The sequence below is a fragment of the Salvelinus sp. IW2-2015 genome, linkage group LG19 (assembly GCF_002910315.2).
Source record: "Salvelinus sp. IW2-2015 linkage group LG19, ASM291031v2, whole genome shotgun sequence".
Taxonomy (NCBI): Eukaryota; Metazoa; Chordata; class Actinopteri; order Salmoniformes; family Salmonidae; genus Salvelinus; species Salvelinus sp. IW2-2015.
The window spans coordinates 13,757,868-13,771,721 of record NC_036859.1 but is presented as its reverse complement, the minus strand read 5'-3'; the positions used below and the strand labels follow the sequence as shown (position 1 = coordinate 13,771,721).

Below are 13,854 nucleotides of genomic sequence, written 5' to 3'. Positions count from 1 at the left end.
GGCTAGCTAGAGAGTGTCAAATTGAAAACAATGCTGCTAGTAATAATTAAAATGGCCACAAGAAAAATAAGCTGAGAGAAATAGGCCTATGACTATTTTAAATAAGGAAATGAGGTACTTTTCCTCCATAGGTTGTTGGTTTCTTGCCTTTTCGTGGGGACTCACAGGTGCAGCCGGAAAGGTTCTCCTCCTTGCTTTCTTCAGACGGCTCATCCGGCTTCTCCATGGTCCTGGACCTTTGAGAGCTGCTTTTCCATTTTCCAAAGGACTTTGCCACAATCGCTTTGTCCGCTCCTTTCATTGTTTTCTGTAAAACACATTTACAGCATGACTTCCCAGGTTTATCCCGCTTGTGAGCCATCTGCCCTCTTTTCTGGCTCTCAATAAACCTGTGCTCATCTTTCCCAAAGCCCAAAGTAAGAGAGAATTAGGGCATTGTGTGCATAAGCATTCTCTTTCCAGAAAATGTGCTGATTGCCCTGACGTATTTTATTTTAGAGCGCTTGGACATTGTTTCTTTGCTTGACATTTTGCATCCATGTGTGTTGAGAGCAGAGCAGCATTGCCCGAATAAAACTGCTAAATAAAACAATACTTCAAAAAGTAAATAGTAGACATGCAAAAACTGCAAAACACATTTTCTCATTTAATCCAACTTAAAGGAAATAAAAATAGCACATTATGCCCTAATTGAGTGCTGTACAGTCCACAAATACTATTAGAAGGCCGATCAGGATTAGCGGTGGAACATACCTAGTTATCTATCCCTGGCTGCCAAGACTGCTAGCAGTGGGCAACTAAATTTCAAAAGCTGGCAAATCCAGTTGTCTCCTAAATACAGAAAGTACTTAAATCCAGAGCTAACACAAGAAAAAGACGGATAAAGGGTGCTCTGCATATCACGGCAAAAGCGTGTGCACTTTTCAGAATCACTGGCTAGGTTAAACAAATATGCTAAGTAGAGATCAAACCAATCCTTTGATCTGCAGCCTAGTTTCCAGAGGAATGGTTTGGCTGTTGTTGTAAATAACTTGTAGAAATCTGTACCATTTGCCTTCAGGTAACATAAAAAGTGCCAGGGATTCATAGTCAAATACCCTGTGGTTAGAAAATAGATCAGATTCAAAAAAGTATATAAATATTTGAGCTACATAGCCTATACTCACTGTACCATCATTTATTATATTCTGAAGTTTTATGATGATTGTAGGCTACTGTACAGTACTGTAGTCTATAGATTTGAGAAGTAGCTGACTATTGAATTACAGTCTAGCCTGTTCTATTTTGTATTTGGGGGGTAAAAAATGATCTCTTACCTCCAGCATCCCAGTCACGTCAAACACAGTGTGAAACTTTATGTCCAAACTTCATACAAAAGAGGCTTGAAGAATTAGAATGCAGATAGCTATGCAACTTGCTGACTAACTTTGCCCCTCTGTTTTGATCCAGCACACAAAGAAAAACGCTGTCCATTCAAAGCAGACAGCATAACTCTTTTCAGAGATGGGGGACCGTGAACAAACGAGGCCATGTCCTGAGCCGTGGCCAGCCACCAGCCACTCTCCCTCCCGTCAGCAGAGCAGAGCCCGGTGAGGGCCACTGGGCCTGGGACCAGCTGACACCACACCACCACACTCAACAGGCCAACAGTGCAACTTTTGTTGCAAACTATCTTCTGGAGAGAAAAAAAAATCTTCCCTCCCAACTTGAACAGACAGTGAGCTTTTCTGTTTAGCAGCTGGCGTTGACCCTTCACCTCTACTACTCCTTGTTCTTCTTTTAGGGGACACAGCCATGTTTGTACTGTAGTCTCTCTATGAGTTGTGGCAGTTGGGAAATAACAAACAAAAATAGGATGAATTATATCAGCTCATTGATTTCCGTAGCTACCTCTAGTTGTGTTCAGAAGCATTCTTATTCTGAAGTTGCATGTAGTTAGTTTTGCAAGCATGTAATGTCACAAAAACATTTAAGGCTCTAAATGCATCATTTATATATTTTCACTTCTTATAGTTTAGCTTCACAAATCGTGGACAGGTGGACCACACACATTTGTAATTTTGATCTTATAAGCTAGCTACCATGTCAGCACAACAACCAACATGTTCATTGTAAGTTGCTTCATGTTTTGCTTAAGTTTTTGACTTTATACAATTCATACATTACTTTTGATGTCACTCCCCTACGTCTTAGAAAGGTATGCTGTATCAAGGATGGTGGATCTCTACTGGATTTCTAATGGGGCGCAATTCCAACTGAGACTTAACCTACAGTGTTGCCAGTGTTTATGTGAATTTATAAACTGGGTGGTTCCAGCCCAGAATGCTGATAGGCTGACAGCCGTGGTATATCAGACCGTATACCACGGGTATGACAAAACATTTATTTGTACTACTCTAATTACATTGGTGACCAGTTTAAAATAGCAATAAGGCACCTCGGGGGTTGGTGGTATATGGCCAATATAAGGTCTGTATCCAGGCACTCCGCGATGCGTTGTGAGTAAGAACAGCCCTTAGCTGTGGTCTATTGGCCATATACCACACCCCATTGGGCCTTATTGCTTAAGTAAGCTCTAGTGTAATTATTTTTCCGGAACTGTTTCCATCAGGAGTGTGACACTAGAATCAAGACTTGAGGCAAACAGAATCAACAACCTCCGCATCGTCAAGACAGTTGCTTTATGAGAAGGTGCTTTGTAATGTGTTAACCGTAGAAGGTGCTAAAGGTAGACTCAGCAATAGGATGTAGATGCTGAAAGTAAACGGCATATTGGGTCAAATTCCGCAAACAACTAAGAGCGTTGAAGCGCTAGCCTCAACTTCTCCCCCGTTTTGGTGCCCTGGCTACCATACTGTGAACAGTGTGAAGCGAACCCATGCACATGCACAAATACTGTGTGTGTGTCTGTGAGAGCGAAGTCTAGCATCTCGCTCATCTCAATACTGTATCTGCGGTGCTGCTCGTGTCAACTTCATTTAGCGGAGTCTACCTTTAACCCACAGTTAGTCCACAGTCAGCCATTGTTATGTAAATGCCAGCTGAAAGGTACCAGTGGCCTGGCCTTGGCCCCAAGTCAGAGCAGATCCACTGAGGCATTTGCCCACTGGGACACTGAAGCCATGCYGTGGAGCTGGGAAACACAAGCCACAATGTGTTTCAACCTCATAAACCTTTTTGGTAAATCTCTGGTGGAAATTCGTCATAATAGTCTCCGCCTACTACTGTGACTGGTTGGAGGGAACTTCCTCTGACCTTTGATACCTCCATCATAGAACACTCTGCAATCCTTGTAGTTTATAGTTATGCCTGTTCAAGACATGCTCTGAAACTTTGGCGACTACGTAGTATTTTTTAAACCTGCCACTTTGGGCTGGATGTGTCAATGTGTCGTTCATAAATACCTCATCTATGAGCAGAATTACTGTTTTACCTCAATTAGACACAAAATCAGTAGTTTGAAAGCCACAGTTTCTCTGGAAGCTGTCCTGCAGCATTTTCCCTACATTTATCCCACGTGGGCCAGCCTCTTAGCAATTCGAATTCTAATCAATGAGCTTCAGTCCCTCGCCATTTGAGTGACAGCTAGCAAGATGCACACACAGAAGAGCGAGAGAGAGCAATGACATGGTGCATACACAGTATAGCATTTGCACATCTGAATCTCTTTAAGGAATTAAGAGGTTATTATAAGTGCATGTGAAGAGGTTTCAGCCATTGGAAAGGCACTGTTGTTACTTGTTAGGCAGTGTTTGAGGAAAAGGCCTAGTACTTATATTGACATCAGATGTATAGTCTACAATAAATCTTCTGTAGAAATCTTACCATAGATGACTGGTGGGCTACATCATGATTCTAAATCCCAGAATGGATTGACAACCTCCAGTTTCAGACTCTTGCTGTTATTAGCTAAAACCTGGAACTGAATCACGTCCCTCTGTATTCATTTGTGAGATGGCAGTGGTTGTTGTGAAGTGAGTGGTGGTGAGAGCCACATACGCATTATAGGAGGAAATTATGAAGCCACATCTAGATTCCGGGTGTGATACAGTACATGTGGGAATGACTAACTAATTGCATCAGGCTGTTAGTCTGATAACATCTACGTGTTATACTTTATCTTGTCAATCAGATGCCTGGAGAGGGAGAGGTGACCGATAACTTGAATCAATCATTAATCAATATTGTACATGTTCATTAATTCATGGTAATTAATGCCTCTTAAGATATCATGACAAGGACAATATTAAAATGATCAAACTGCTTAATTACTGTCATAGTAAGCTATAATGGGTAATGTGTTTTATGGGCATGGAGAAGCTGATCACTCATGTTATTGTGGGAATCAATGGGATACTTCCATAGCTTTAGATGTGATGTGACATAGTGCCACTGATTAACCTGCCTACTTTGTCTAGAACGTAGAGTGCACATTTTCAATAATTTCATACAAAAGCATTCTAAACCATTTGGCAAATCTCAAATCTCCCTCCTGGATGAAAACGCAAACGAGGAGAGAGGGAAAAAACATCTCTCTGACGACGAGAACAGAAACAGCAAGAAGTTCTAACAAGGGAAAGCCTGCCAGGTGGCGAACTGGCTGCACCAGCAGAACGCACAATCTGTCTGGCTTCTCCTTCCAAACCATTGACAGCTGCCGTCACCAGCCTCGTACACTCACACTCAGTAGCTCCTCAGCCTCTCTACCCATCCCTCTTTAGTGTTTCCTGCTAACCCCAGAGACAGGGTCACCTGGCCCTCATGGATGGCCGTCTGGGGGCCCTGCTGGCCCCCTGGAGACCTGCCTGTGGATGGGTGTGGGGCCCAATGTTGGGGCCATGACTCACAGAGGGCCTGGTCCTGCATGCCCATGTTATTATATATACAAAGCAAAAGGAGGCCTTTGATCTGCAAACWTAGCTTCTTCTCTAAAATTAAACACCTACAGACCAAATGAGATGCATGGTATAGAATAGATTGTTTGGCTGAATCCATGATTTAATTCAATTTCTTTATGAAAACTGAATCCACAATTATCATAAATGTCGCTTTTTGTTTGTCCATTTTGTAAAAATGATAGAAACCCCCCAATATAGAGCCCCAATATAGAGTGCAAGCTTAGCCATAGAGAGCAGAGGCAAAAAAAATATACCGTTTTCCAGAAAGCTAGCATTGCAACTGGGCCTAAAAATAAAACCTTGGCAAAGTTATTCTGATCCCTTATTGGTCCCATAGTTTGATTTCACATTTAGCATTTTGCATTCCCCTCCGCGTAAACATTTCATTCTTCTCCTCCTGTGGTACAATGAGACTTGAGTGACTTTGGCAGCAGATTTTGGATCGGTGCTCCTGAATCCACCAGTGTATGTTATCAGCAGGTAAACAAGCTTTCGAACAAAGCCATAATGGAACTGCAAGCGGCATAAAGAGGCTCATCTCAAAAGCTATACAACCCATCAAAGCTGGTGTCATTTCCTCAACACTGCCACTGCAGCTGGAAAACGCATGGCTGTTAGTTACAGTTTAAATGACTATCTATTTTCAGACACTCCAAAACTATTTGTATAGATTTTTTACTTGTCAGTTACTAAGCAGCCAGATTACCCCAATAAAACAACAGATATTTAATGTTTACTGGCTTCTTTGCTGTTTTGTTTCGGGGAGGAGGAAATGGAAAAATGGTGTCATGCACTGAAATCAATGGGATTTAGTGTTGTGTGTGGTATTTGAATAATTATTCTCATTTGCAACTGGAATAGTTCACTCTATATTTGAGAGGATTACATACGATTCTGAACTGAATGTGAAAATTACTTAAAGAGCACGTCAAATGCATATAGTACACTTTTTTATACTTTCTGTTGCACTCAAGATAAGAAAGAAATCTTGTTAACCACACGTTAGAATGTTACTTACCAAACTTTGCCTCATATTTGCCTTTAGGGCACAGCACAGCTACTCAACTATAAACCTACGCACTGTCTCTTCCTAGTGAGTGCAGGAGCCCCAAAACCTCAGCTTTCCTATGGTGAGTTATCTCTACGGTAGTAATTACATACAAAACTATGCCATCAGAAGTACATTTGCAGTAACAACACAGTAAATAGCAGTGTTGAATGACAAAATATCCATATTTATGTGAATATGTGTTACTAATAGTGACAGTGTTTTTTCTTCATATGTGGTGGGTAGAAAATGTAAGATCCAGATATTGCTGCTTACTCCCTCATATTTCTCGCTCATTTCATCAGGTATTAAATCTGCACCTGTCTGGGTTAGTGCCTGTAGTCGAATGAAAGAAGGGACAATAAAGGAGAAGATAGGAGACATGCCTGTTTGATGATCATTCTGTTTAGGTGAAGTTCTCTGCTTGGTCTCCCCAGTCTCTGACAGCAGATGTATAACCTAATCTCTTTCCCTAACCCCATTCTTATATCATGAATAGGGGAAAAATTTATGGCATTAAGTCTATTTACTCCTTGGTTTGCAGTTCCAGCCTTCGCGATGCCACTGGTTCTTCTCCAACAGACCCGTTTCATTTAGATTTGGAAAAAATAAGATTGCTATAATGCATTCCCATTCATTTTCATTTACCCATTTTGAGTTCATGCATATATTTACTCAGTGAATAATACTTGTTTATTTGCTGCCCCTCTATCTAATTTATAGTGTCAAAGACGCAAGAAAATCACATTCAACTTATGTATGATCTTGAAATAGAGAGATGAGTAACAAAGGGTAGAATCTAACAGTCTAAATATGACATTCATTGTGCGTGCTCTCTTTCACTTCATCTTTTTGATATGTCACTAYAACTCTACAACATTAGAGTGTTTGAATCGCATCTGATGACAAGTACATAAAAGCCGGGAGGAAATAATTCTTCGTATATGCCATTTCAAAGCAGGGGTAGTTGGTTATCCCTTGCATTTTACAGTTTGGAGTATCTTTGATGATTATTATTGGTCTTTCATACATGAGCCGAGTCAAGAGGAGATGCTTCTTTCAAATCAACTTGTTGCGCTGATGGTATTAAAGAGACCAATTCCATATGACAAGCTGCTACTATGTTATGCATAGGTAACATTCAGGGTATGATGCACGTAGCTATCCAATCYCTAAAATGACGTTTTAAAATGTTTTTTTTCTTGTATGTTTCTGGAAAAACAGGTTGTACATTTACTGCAGTTGTATAGTTTTACAAATAACTCTCAAAGTTCCTGCATTGCAGTCATTTTCTCTTCCTTCATATTGCTGTGGGCGACTAAATACTATAGTAGAAACCAAGGTCTCCTTCCTGCCTTCAAATGCCTCTCCACATACAGAGAACAATCTKGTTTTCWGACAGACAACACTTTCTTCCCTGCTAGCTACTTTGAGCTCCTCATTCACCTTACACAACTACTTGTGAGTTGTTGAATATTTTGTATGGTATAGCTCTATTCTGATGCATTTGGAGAAGCACAAGGCCTATTGACTTGAATAACGGATAGGCCTATTTGGGGTAATAGTTTAGCTGATGTGTWGAGACACATTTGAGGGAGGAATCAGTCAAACTGATACTGATGGAACTACACTGTACAAAAAACTAAACACAACATGTAAAGTGTTGGTCCCATGTTTCATGAGCTGAAATAAAAGATTGCAGAATTTAAAAATATATATTCCTATTTTAAATTCTCTCAAATTTGTTTACATCCCTGTTGTTGAGCATTTCTCCTTTGCCAAGATAATTCATCCACTTGAAAGGTCTGGCATATCAAGAAGCTGATTAAACAGCATGATCATTACACAGGTGCACCTTGTGCTGGGGACAGTAAAAGGCCACTCTAAAATGTGCAGATTTGTCATACAACACAATGCCACAGATGTCTCAAGTTTTGAGGGAGCGTGCAATTGGCATGCCGACTGCAGGAATGTCCACCAGAGCTGTTGCCAGAGAATGTCGTTTGACAGAATTTGACAGTACGTCCCACCGGCCTCACAACCTCCACATCTGGCTCCTTCACCTGCGGGGATCGTCTGAGACCAGCCACTCGGACAGCCGATGAAACTGTGGGCTTGCAYAACCGAAGAATTTCTGCATAAATTGTCAGAAACCGTCTCGGGGAAGCACATCTGCGTGCTCGTCGTCCTCACCAGGGTCTTGACCTGACTGCAGTTCGGCGTTGTACCCTACTTTAGTGGGCAAATGCTCACCTTTGATGGACACTGGCACGCTGTGATTCTACTGCACTGTTGGAGCTAGGAACACAAGCATTTCACTACACCCKCAATAACATCTGCTAAACATGTGTATGTGACCAATTAGAAATGGCGCTGTGTAGGCRAGCGGTTTTCTGATCTCAACATTGTGAACAGAGTGCCCCATGGTGGCGGTGGGGTTATGGTATTAGCAGGAATAAGCTACGTACAACACAGTTGCATTTTATTCGATGGTAATTTGAATGCACAGAGATACCGTGACGAGAACCTAAGGCCAATTGTCGTGCCATTCATCCACCAGCATCATCTCATGTTTCAGCATGATAATGCACGGCCCCATGTCGCAAGGATCTGTACACAATTCCTGGAAGCTGAAAACGGCCCAGTTCTTCCATGGCCTGCATACTCAGACATGTCACCCATTGAGCATGTTTGGGATGCTCTGGATCGACGTGTACAACAGCGTGTTCCAGTTCCCACCAATATCCAGCCACTTCGCACAGACTTTGAAGAGGAGTGGGACAACATTCCACAGGCCACAACCAACAGCCTGACCAACTCTATACGAAGGAGATGTGTTACGCAGCATGAGGCAAATGGTCACACCAGATACTGACTGGTTTGTGATCCACACGCCTACTTAAAAAAAAAAAAGTAGTATCTATAACCAACAGATGCATATCTGTATTCCCAGTCATGTGAAATCCATAGATTAGGGCCTAATGCATTTATTTCAATTGACTGATTTCTTTACATGAACTGTAACTCAGTAAAATCTTTGAAGTTGTTGCATGTTGCATTCATATTTTTGTTTTTGTTCAGTGTAGTTTGAGTACAATCCTAAACCGCTGACTGTTAACATGGCAATGCTAAAATACAATTGAGCCTGATGAGAGCGACTCCAGGCAGCTCCATGCTCAGAGGGGGGTCGTAAACATTTACACTAAGAGCCTATCCAGTGCACATGGTTGGTGTGTGCCAGGCCACCTCGGTATCATCGAATTCTGTGTGTAGTCGCATATTTTCTCATTCAAGCCCGTCCTGAAAAAAAATTGTAGGAATCACACCATCAATTTATGAAGAAGCCGTCCAAATGTGACAACAGGCTTATGCTTAATGGAGAAAATAGAGCTAAACATTGTTAAAACACCCCTAGACCCACATGGTTAGGGAGAGCTGCGATGCACCCTACTGTGATCTGGGAAAGTGATGTTGGTGTGCTTCCTCCTCCATGAGGGCCGCACCGTTCTTCCTGATTTGAAGCCTTTTTGAAGTCTGTTTCCTGCCATAGCATGCCAACACTACAACCACATTAGCTAATGCTTTCCACAAAAGGAAGAAATTCGAAATCAAATAAGAATTATTTCTTTATAGCTTGTGCGAACTTACATGGATTTCCAAACCAACGATTTCGGAAACAACTGCTATTATCAAATGTTACATATTTTCTTTTGTCTATTTGTACATTTTCATTCGAGCATAATGGGGGGGGGGGTTAGGGGGACTACACCATTCCATTAAAATAAATCAATAGCAATAAAGAGCTTTTTTCTTTGGTCTATTAACGTTCAATGTTTTTGGTATAGTACAATGAAAATCTCTAATWAAATGTTCTTAGATAGTGAGCATAGATATTGGCCTACTATATTTCTTAAGGAGCCAACAAGTCTGGTTTTTAAACAGGCAGGTGGTCACGGAGTGTATTGAATGACTTGATTGTCCTTGAACTACAGAAGCAGCATTTCCTCCTATGTCCTTAATTAACAGCATTCCAAAGGCAGGCTCGGCTCAGTGACATGATTTACATAAATTWGTGTCCACTGAAATCCCCATATGCAGGTCATTGAGGTATATTCGATATATGATACTCTCTCCAATGCTGCACTTCGAGGTGTTGCATTGGAAACATCTTCTTAAACTATTTTCCATATCTGTCCTGTCTTTACATCTTATATGTGTATATTTTGTAATGGGCAAGTATGTTAGTTGTGTAACTGCTATGTTGAAATAACTAAGTGCAGTAAAGTTATTTGGGATCAATCCTTTATTGTTTCAAAACTCTAAATTATTTTACAATACAGTCCTTTATTGTTACTTCCGTGATTTGAATGATGGTTAATGTACAATGTCATCCAATAATGAAACACGGTCAAACAAAGTATTCCTTTCTACATATCAATATTCTATGATAGCGGGAAGTTTTGCGCTGTTAGTTTTTTCTGTATTTATTTTATTTAATAGCACAATTCCTTCCCTTTTGAATGAACAAAAAGCATTGTTTTTGGAAAGTGCATTGTCAATGATTGCAATGATGACTGCTTTCGTCAGTCAGCCAAAATGTACATTTCAGTATTAACTGAGGGCCATACTGYGTCATGAGTAACAAACAGCATTGACTACACTTCCAACTACAACATCTATCTGGATAAGTCAAATCAAAGAAAACATATCAATATGCATGCCGTGAACATTCATCCATAAACATTTACAATAAATGTATATTTTCATTTGAATTATATTGCTGATAATGATGAAGTATTTTCCACAAAGAGGACAAATGCTGATAATGAATGAGAACTAAATATATAAACATTCAAATAGTTTTTGTTCAATTAACACACGGGTATTAATGCTTTCTGCCAGTGTTTAGGGCCATGCCCTGATAAAGAAATAGCGTTTGGTCCACAACAACAAATACTCTAGATTAAAAAGAAAGAGGGGGTTGACGAGATATTGAACTGAAGGCCAAAATAATACCACGATTATGATCGGTCTTTTCATTTTCAAGTTGATAAGAGATCTATAAATKATGTATGATGTGAGAGTGTTTAAAACTTTATGCAATATAAATATACATTTCAGCTCATAACTTGGCTGTACTATACTTTCTTGTTCCACGGAACAGCTTTCACCCTGTAGAACTTGGTGCCCAAAGGAACTTTGAAGCGGTTTTGAGCCTAAGATGGGAAACATACACAACATACATGCTCTTAGAAAGTCACCCTTTGATTGTTCATCATTTTATTTTAATTATTGATTATTTGACCTCCTTTAATGACCATCTATATTAAGAAAAGCTACTGTGCTCTACTACTAGACTATTACAATTCATTACCTATATACTACTATACTTTACCTTTTTCGCCTGGCAATATTCTTTCTCCATAACTTTTCCAAGAACCCACGGCCGTCTTGAGGCTCCTGATGCTGAAGTAAACATAGGATCTGTCAGTGATCGACACAATAAAACCAATGCTCAGTACACAAACTTTGACACGGGTTACTCAAAAATCACTTATCTGTCCAAGTTAATAAATTCAACAGTATTTACAGCTTGTAAAGAGATACCTGCTTGTTTTTGCACATAACTTGCTCTACAAAACCGCATTACACAATAACTTAGTATAATTGTCTATTATATACAACAAAAGTTAAATTGTACATTTTTGTATATTATAACTTTATTCTATAATAACTTAATGGTTTTTAAGAATTGAGGCCTACAATTAAAAGGCGATGGTGATTTTCTGACCTGGTTTGAGGTCCAGTGCCGTGAGGGACTCAGAGTGGAGAAAGTACAGGGTGGGACCCACGGTGAATAGAACATAGTTGTCATGCCTTTCATCTAGGATGATCAGAACCAAGTCGCCAACCTGGAAACTGAAACAGACACAGCGGTCAACCTTCACACAAAATGGTGCTAGATTCTATATACAACAACAAAATGAACCAGATATTAAGAGAGAAAGATGAAATACAAATAAAATACTTTGATTTGCTAGAGAAAACGTACATCCACGGAGTCTATATACACTATACATCAGCACTTTTGTGTGTCAATCTTCGTATGCTTACTCTCTGATGGCAATTTTCTCAGAATGCCGTGATGACACCGAGGACATGCTTTGAGACATCTACAAAGAGAGAACGGTAATGGTTGTTAAGAGTGAGATGATAATCTTCTTGACACTGCTGGTCATGGATGCGTTCCTGGCCAAAATGTATACCGACTGATCTTTGCATAGCAGCCATCAATAGTACCGTATGTTGTGCGGCGTGAAATGTACTTGCTGGAACGGATACATTTTGGCATGCATTGTTCTGCTTTTGTTTAGGTATGTGAGCAATAGTGCTGCAATATGTCAAACTGCCTGTATGATTGTTTTGATTCCCCTTTATCAGAAGGCTTTTGATAGAGGAAGTTACTGTTGCAGCTCAGAAAGCTYCTAGGTCTGCTGAACAGAGATTGAAGCATTGATGCTATTGCCATCTAGTGGTGGTGGTAAAATAGCTTGGGGTACACTGACAAAGCCTGTCAAACGCTAAATGAATTATATCGGCCTATACGCCGAGTGTATAAAACATTAGGAACGCCTTCCGAATATTGAGTTGCACCGGATTTAGCCCTCAGAACAGCCTTGATTCGTCAGGGCATGGACTCTACAAGGCTTCGAAAGAGTTCCACTGGGATACTGGCACATGTTGACTCCAATGCTTCCCACAGTTGTGTCAAGTTGGCTGGTAGTGGAGCTCTAATCCAAATAGCTTGTTCCATCTCCTCCCACAGATACACAACTGAATTGAAATCTGGTGACTGGGCAGGCCACTGCAGTAAGCTGAATTCACTTTCATGTTCGCAGAACCATACCTGTACAATCCTAGCGTTATGGCATGGGGCATTATCCTGTTACAAAATAAAACATTTGCAGATGGATTCACTGCTGTCATGAAGGGATGCACATGATTAGCAATGATGTTCAGACTTCCTGTGGCTTTCAAACTTTTATCAAGGTGCCCAATGTGTGCCATGAAATCACACCCCCACCACCAGTCTGCAACGTTGACACGCGGTATGACGGATGCATGTACTCGTGGTTTTCTCCGTACCCTAGTCCCCCAATCAGCATGAAACAGCAGGAACAGGGACTCATCAGACCATGTTTTCTCAATTCTCCAGTGTCCTGTGTTTTCGTTCCTTGTTTTTGTTCAGCCCACTGCAAATGCAGTTTTTAGTTTTTTTGCTGAAAGAAGTGGAACTGTGTAAGGTCATCAGCTGCCATACCCCATTCATGTCAAGGCATGACGAGTTATGAATTATTTTATGGGTCTTTGTTCACCAATGTTRTACTGGACTGTCAGTTGACTAACTGTAGCCAGTCTGTTGCTCTGCACATTTCGTGTCAGCCTCCTTTGTCCTCTTCCATCAATGACGGCTGGATGTCCTTTGGGTGGTGGACCATTCTTGATACACACAGAAAACTGTTGAGCGTGAAAAACCCAGCAGCATTGCAGTTCGTGACACACTTAAACCGGTGCGCCTGGCACCTACTATCATACCCCGTTCAAAGGCACTTAAATATTTTGTCTTGCCCATTCCCCCTCTGAATGGCACACAAACACAATCCATGTCTCAAGGCCTAAAAATCCTGATTTAAAAATCGATCTCCTCTTCAACTACACTGATCACTGATTGAAGTGGATTTAACAGGTGACCTCAATAAGGGTTCATARCTTTCACCTGGATTCGCCTGGTCAGTCTGTCATGGAAAGAGCAGGTGTTCCTAATGTTTTATACACTCAGTGTATATCTAGAAGTAAACAATACACACGGTAACCATGTGAAAAATGAATGTAAAAAAACATGTACAT

The 13,854-nt window shown here is 40.6% G+C and overlaps 1 protein-coding gene across 3 annotated transcripts in view; it reads right to left on the bottom strand.

The window, feature by feature from the left end:
• Positions 1 to 10,488: 10,488 nt before the first annotated feature.
• Positions 10,489 to 13,854, bottom strand: part of rb1cc1 (RB1-inducible coiled-coil 1) — a 17,995-nt gene continuing 14,629 nt past the window's right edge. For 2 of the 3 annotated variants that reach the window (XM_024009207.2, XM_024009208.2), the window contains exons 20-23: positions 12,061 to 12,119; positions 11,738 to 11,865; positions 11,342 to 11,430; positions 10,489 to 11,162 (exon numbers count right to left, since the gene is read on the bottom strand). In XM_024009207.2, coding sequence (XP_023864975.1) covers positions 11,085 to 11,162; positions 11,342 to 11,430; positions 11,738 to 11,865; positions 12,061 to 12,119 — 354 coding nt within the window. In that variant the 3' untranslated portion in view covers positions 10,489 to 11,084. The remainder of the gene's footprint in view (positions 11,163 to 11,341; positions 11,431 to 11,737; positions 11,866 to 12,060; positions 12,120 to 13,854) is intronic. The other variant, XM_024009209.2, reaches the window with a different exon arrangement.